The sequence below is a fragment of the Ptychodera flava genome, chromosome 11 (genome assembly GCF_041260155.1).
Source record: "Ptychodera flava strain L36383 chromosome 11, AS_Pfla_20210202, whole genome shotgun sequence".
Taxonomy (NCBI): domain Eukaryota; kingdom Metazoa; phylum Hemichordata; class Enteropneusta; family Ptychoderidae; genus Ptychodera; species Ptychodera flava.
Window position 1 is genome coordinate 7724280 of NC_091938.1, and position 7488 is coordinate 7731767.

General features: G+C 40.6%; 1 protein-coding gene across 1 annotated transcript; it reads right to left on the reverse strand.

Annotated features, from left to right (window-relative positions):
* Positions 1–706: 706 nt before the first annotated feature.
* On the reverse strand, positions 707–6727 carry LOC139143423 (interferon-induced protein with tetratricopeptide repeats 5-like). The gene is made up of 3 exons (XM_070713726.1): positions 6611–6727; positions 4440–4543; positions 707–3824 (listed from the first exon to the last, which is right to left on the reverse strand). Exons 2-3 carry the CDS (start codon positions 4521–4523, stop codon positions 1590–1592), a joined length of 2319 nt encoding a protein of 772 aa, XP_070569827.1. The 5' UTR covers positions 4524–4543; positions 6611–6727; the 3' UTR covers positions 707–1589.
* Between the last annotated feature and the right edge of the window lie 761 nt (positions 6728–7488).

Below are 7488 nucleotides of genomic sequence, written 5' to 3' on the forward strand. Positions count from 1 at the left end.
ATTACTTCAAGTACAAAGTAATGAAATCTATTAACTTTAAGTTTCATGCATCCTGCAATCCTCAGATAGAAGTGAAAGGATTACTAGCTTGACACTCTTTACATATATTATTTGGACAACCATTCTATTTGTAGGTGGTGCTAAAATTCAATAAATAATATTTGTTTTGGTGGTGACATTTTTAAACCAACTCAGAGCGTTTGTTTAACAGTGTAGATTTGTCAGCATTGATAGCTATAACTTGAGGTTTTTCCCCATGATTGGTTTCTTCACTAAAAGGAACTCTTACTGTAACTTTTGATGATATTTAAATTCACTGGGTTTTTTTTGGAAAAACAAGCTCACTTTCTTCTTCCAGTAAAGTATGTTGAAATGCAACTTAAAAGGGCCAATAGCTGATTTTCTCTTTATGTCATTTGAAAGTTCTGTTCTACTCCCCAAAGCATGTTGAAATACCTGCCATGGTATTTAGCTGGTCAACACAGCGCCTATACCTGTAAAATGCACTGTTATTGTTTATATTTGAATGATACTCCGGGTCAGGATTCACTTTTCGACAATAAAAACTGTCTATACATGCACACGCTTAGTGAAGGAAGTCTATATACCTCCATGGTTAACAAGCTCGACACTGTGTATCTCAACGAGCTGTGGGGAGCGGAACAAGAAACCGTCGTTAATATTGAAAACAAAAATAGTGAACAAATTATTAAAGTTAAGGATACTGGCCCTTGTCAACACATCCCAATGTGTGTATACTATGCTATGACTGTCATCAGCAATGTTATAATAACAATATTTTTCAACTGTCACAATTTTTAGTTGTAACAGTTTAAAAATTAATTCAAGTCCTAACTCAAATTCGGTTGTCATCAATATCATGGCGCAAGACACACATACATGCAAGTAATATATTCATATATTTGTCAACAAAAATGTAATTCTTAGTTTAACGAGACTCTTGAACATATGACGGTGAACAATCTGGTAACGCTCGCACTATTTTTGTTTTTCAAAAATTACACGTCATGGATCTGTTGCAAACGGGCCACTGAAAATCAGTTTAATGTTTACGAATAGCGGAAAATAAAAATTGTACAAAAATACAAGGTTTTGGTAGATTTGTAATCAATGATCGAAAAATTGTTATATAAAATATATTTATGACATATTCATGGATACCATAATATCGCACGATGACTTGCATTCCATGGCTGATATTCTCTGCCTAAAATAGCGCTCTCTTCTGGCTGTGTGAAAAACAACTCGTACCTTCCTCGAAAAAGTCGCGTTTTTGGATATTACGGGGAGATCCCAACGCTGTCACTTCATGACACGGTCATTTCCGAGCACCTGTGACTTGCACAACAGATGATTACTACATGTATGCCCGGGCATGGTGCTGAATGCTGTGTGTGGTGGAGACAGCACAGCGCCCTCAGGAGATGTAGTGGTAGACTTTGCTAGAGTTGTCGCACATACACAACCGGCATCGTTGCAATTGAAATATCAAACTTCTCCTTAAAGTAACCCCCCCCCCCTAACATTTCCGCAACTACGCACATGTGTCAAACCACAGAGGTAAAACTCTAAACGGCAAAGAACGAAAGGCCAAACCTATTTGCAGGTGAGTTTATCATTTTAACTATATCAATTTCTACGTAAAATTCACGAATTAATTTGGCAACGTCTATAACAGCTGCATCTGCTAATTGAAGTACATCGACTGTATCGCGGCCAACGTTCTCAAGTCGCGTTGTTGTTCGTTTGTGCTTATCACTATTAACAATCGCAAATAGATACCAGACCCACTTCTTCTGCGTGTAGTCCGAACCGGGCTGGAATTCCAATATAGCATTAAACAAGTTCGCATGTCTAGATTTGAAGTCTTTCCACCCGTACTCACTTTCCAACTTCTGTTGAACTTCGCTGCTTAAAGTTTTCTTGCGCTTGACGTAGAAGAAACTGCATCGATTTTGGTCAGAGTTCAGCTGATATGCCTCGTCTTGAAACTCGGACATGCTGCGATCGAGCAAGCTTCTCGCTTCCAGGAGAACGTCTTTGGCCTTAGAGACCAAAGCATCTTCATCGCCAGGCTCGGATAAGAACAAGAGATATTTCTTATACAGAGGTTTCAGCACTTTACACTTTGGTGCAACAATGTCTTCGAGTTTTGATTCCATCGACACCGCCTTGCCTCGGATTTGTTCATCGTCGTCGTCTTTGCTATGTTGTATCTGCTGCCTGAGTATGACAAAATCATTGAACCACAATCGGTGGTATTTGTCTCCGTCGCCACATTCGCTTAGGACTCGAAGTAATTCTTCGGCCCCTTCAAAACTGCCGTACTCGGCGGATTTAGAAAATTGTCGTCTGCTGTCTGACAGGTTTTCAACTTGTTGGCCCTTGAGAAAATGATATTTACCTCTTACTTCTCGAAGCTCATCCGCGAAATTTTCGTCACTTTCAAGAAGAGTGATGTACTTCTCGGCTCTGTTGGGCGCTGCCTGTTCCAACAGCAAATGTGCAAGTTTCAAAACAGTTTCGTTGGATTTGTCAACCTCATACAACTTTTCATAGTAGGTGATAGAATTGACAAAGTCTCCCTTCCGTTCGTTCATCCAACCAAGCGTTTCCAATGCATACGCGTCATTTCCATTAAGCGAAAGAACTCTGTTCATTTTTGAAGTTAGAATGCTCACGGCCTTTGTACCTGGAAACCTATGTGGGTTTGTGTCCACTGCAAGTTTGTACTGGTCGATGGCATTGTCCTCTTCCTTCGCGAATCGTTCAAGAAAACCACCAAAATAGAAGTGCGCCCTCAATTTGTTCACAGGGTCTTGGGTCTCTGCCAACTCGCTGTAATATCCACGTGCTTTTTCTGGTTCTCCAAGTAGCGCCGTGTAATATGCCCTGTCGCACTTCGCCGGGAAGTGTCCATTGCCAGAGAGTTCTACTGCTTGTTCGCACAACTTCATTGCCTGTTTGACATCATTAGGATTTTTCCCTCCAGTTTGGTACCTGTGTTTGTAGACTAACGACAGCTCATACACCAGAAACGATGAATTTGGGGCAAGCTTGATCGCTTTCTCAAACGTTGACAACGCGGTGTCAAGCCACTTCTGCCTCAGATAGAACTCGCCAATTCTCTGAACGACAGTTACATTGTGCGGGTCGGTTTCCAACGCTTCTCGGAAATGTTCCTTCGCTTCGTCGTTCTTTCCTCTGTAGGCAAGCTGTCGGCCAAGGAACACTCTGGCAAGACTTCGGTTTGGGTTCAACGTCAACACTTTTCGGAGGAGCAGTTCTTCTCTGGTAACACCCTCCGGGCTTCTGGTCGCACCATCCCTCCGTTCCAACCGACCTACAATGAGAGCCAATTCAAACCACCACGGCTCCTTATCGGGATATGCCTTCAAAGCGGTGTCGTAAAGTTTAGCGGCGCGCTCGTAGTGGCTCGGTCCGAACCACCAGCCTGCAAAGGCCTCGTGGGCTGATAGATATGCCGTCACGTTCTCTGTTTTTTGCAGCTTTCCGATTTCTGTGTTCAGTTTTCGCGCCTCCGGATTCTTCCCCAATTTGCGCAGTATCCATGCTTTACACGATAAGATGACAATCTTATCCCCGACCGCCCCCAGGTCCTCCTTCACATCTGCGTCATTAGCCTCGATTGCCTGTTCCAGCCATTCCAGGGCCTTGTGGTGTTGCCTCTTGCCCGGCTTGTTGAGGGGTGACATATACAGATAGCCTATCAGTGTCTTCGTAGGAACCACCTGTTTGTCGGGGTAATCTCTCAAACTGTCCAACACACGACCCTTCAAATCCTGAAGCATTGGGGAAAGAACATCGATGACGTCAGTGATGAGGTCAGATCGTAGGGCTGTAATATATATTTTTATGGAAAAGTACGCCATACTGACTATGCAAGGTGGAAAAATAGTATGTTGTTTCAATGGTATACTTGCAAGGTAAAGGGAAAGAACAAGTGTATCCGGTAACCTGACAAACCCTATTTGAAACTCTTGACGGTAAAATCATTTTGCAACCAGTTTCAAAAAGTGCGCGTGATTCATTTTTCCCCTTTTTTCAGACTTGGTGTTGTTTGGGTCACACTGAACGAAACCCACAACGTAATTGTTCCATGGATAAAGCTCAACTGCAATTCTTTGAAGAAGTGTGTGCCAGGAAAAAATAATAGAACTACGAGTAAAACTAATCATTCAGAATACAATTTAGAATAAAATTATATGGCAAGTTGAGAGATCGAATATCTGTCCCGTAGGCATATTCTACCACGAACACTACGTTAGCATACCGTCGGTCATAGACATATTGTTACGTGGTGAACATCTTTCACTGGTTTAGGCGTGTACATTGCTCTTTGAATGGCCGTGTACCATCATGTCGGTTTAACGTGACAATGTTATCAAACTGATCACCTCAATATCTCTCTCTGTCTTCGATTCAAAGTTCCAGGTAAAGTGGCACGGCAGTTCCTTCAACTTCACTTCGAGTCTGTCCATGTGGCCTTTATGTCACTGAGCTATTGGGTGGAAGAAACGAAACAAAGTTACCTGAAAGTTTATCAATCGAATACATGAAAACGGAAGGAATACTTTGCCATGACAGACAAAAAGCATTATGTGTAAACAATTTTTCTCTAATATTATGATAGTTGTATCTTGAGTGTAACATTGTGTGTCATATTAAAGTAAATATGCATATGAGCACACACATACATACATACATACATACATACATACATACATACATACATACATACATACATACATACATACATACATACATACATACATACATACATACATACATACATACATACATATGTTACAGACTAATTTTCTTTGACTTACTGATATAGTTTTTGTGTAATTTCGGCATCTGTACAAAGGTCAGTGAACGAAAGGGCTGAACTTTTCAAATCTGTGTAAGGGTTAATGATCATTATGAATTTTCACACATCTTAATACAAACTTCGTTGTTATGAACATTTAATGTATAGACGTCATTGACACCTAATTATCAAGGATAAAGATGGACACTTTTATTAGTGACATCTAGTGACACCTAATTATCAAGGACAAAAATAGACACTTTTGTTTGTGACAACCAGTGTCAAGGCAGTAAAGTAAATTCTTATAGTCAATATTTAAAATTCCAGACAAGACCCTGGGACGATTACGTAAGTTAAGGAATGTTGTATAACGATGATGTCACTTATGCAGATTATGTATGATTTTATATGATCAATAACCAATCAAGAAATATTAGTTGATTAGTGATTGGAGGATTGACTCTTTTAATCTAATTAATATGTTAGAATTTCTTGTTAAAAAGGGATGATCGCCCACTATTTTCAGTCGGAGATAGCTGGGCATCTGATGTGTAAACTTTACACTTCAGTAATAAACCACCATCGTTGATATCCAACAACTCTGTGAGTCTCTACTCTGTCAAAGATCTCGAAGTACCTCTCAGCAGTGAGTACGCTCCCCAGACCGGCGAGTACGACTATAACACATACATACATACATACATACATACATACATACATACATACATACATACATACATACATACATACATACATACATACATACATACATAAGCATACATAGTGTACATCCGACAACCATTTTCTATTTGGCATAAGAGGATAATAGGTACTTGGTATTTACAATGCATTGGATTTGGTGTCGTTGGATTGCTTGTATATAAACGCTTCGAAACGATGACCTGATGTGACCTTGTCCTCAACATTACAGCAAACACGGTATCGTGTGATTCCGCACCCGCGACAGCTACAGAATGGCTGTAGTTCGGTATATCACACACATACAATACGACCTGTTCAAAGTGCTAGCTATGACGCTGATGTTTAGTGAAGTAGTATATACACACATGCTTCTTTGTGACTTCGTTCACCTGCCGTGTTTTTACAGTGTGTTACTTACAAATCATAGAAATTGAATCACACAAATTCAGCATACTCAACCATAGCTGCAATTATTGTAGCCCTGGTGGGGCAGGGTCGTGCGGCTCGCTATGCCCCAACCAGGTTGGGGCATAGCGCGAGCCGCACGACAAAAACCCAAGTCGCACGGCCCAGCCCCACCATGGCCAGGACTACAATTATTGCAGCTAACCCAAGTGTACATGTCGGTGACAACTTCTCATTCATTATCTCTTCAAATATTCTTCAGAATTTGTCCACTTTCGTTTCGTTCATTCTCGGAATTTCTGCATACTATGACAAGGTCGATGGCGACATTGCCGTACTGACACGCACCGAGATCTCTTCATCACACTTTTAGTAAAATTGACGAAGACATAGCGGCATATACGCTGACGAGATGATTCTCAGAGTAAGGCCAAGTTGATCTCGATGTCTCAGATTAAATACGATATCTCAATAACGGCGTCATATTGACGCCATTTGGTGACCACAGTTTAGGTAGTACGGAGCATGGTTATAGTACATTTGTGTTTAAATGACGTCACTAGCAACCTTAATGTGAATCGCGATCTCCGCGCGATGAATTTGAACTACGTAACATGGGGATACCGCAACTGAAACCACAGAACTTACCCTTGTAAATGACCTCTACATATAACCATTTGGCTACTGCTTTCTTACGTACGGTGTATTTCCAGACGAGGCACTGACGTCAGCAACGGGGGACTTCCCCACCAAGCCTAACGTGCAATATTCTTTATTTAGAACAAACAGTGTACGTTTCAGTGGCTTATCGATGCTTCTCATAGCGCCATCTACGATAGATGTATTTATCTCGTTACTGGCAGTTTACCGAGAACGTAATTTGTTTCTATGGACATTTCAGCGTCTACAACCGATACCTCCAAAATCGTACACTAGGGCAACAAAAGTTTCATTTCCTTGTCCAATATCAATTAAGGTAGAATGCGCCTCGGGGACAGATATTCGGAATCTCAAACACTTTTAAAAAATGTCTGGCCTAGCATATGGGTGCTCATTTTGAAATTTATGGAGTTAAAGTTTTCACTGAATTCGTTTTGTGGAAATCGGAAATTGATTTTTCCCCATGCAGACAACATGTAGAGATGGCGGCCATTTTGAATTTCAAATATCGGTAAGAATTGGGTAATTTGTTTCTCAAGTAAGAAGATTTACACGGTGACACTCGATTTTTATCTTGATTTTGAAAGAAAATTGTTGAAAGTTTGCTCGAGGAAAGTTGGAGCAAAAGTTTAAGTATTTGCTTTTCGAGGCGCGAAGTATCTTAATTAAATTACCAATTTCAAGTACAGACAGCGACAATCGACAAAAAATACCGTTCATGATTCTTTTGATGTTTCTAAAGTGTGCAATAGCATCTATGTCGTTGTTCGTTCTAACTTCTATTTTTCTCACTACAGTTTTTGTGTTTGGTAATACAAATTACATGTAACAGACGACAATTTCAAACGTAGCTAGTCGCTGGAGGT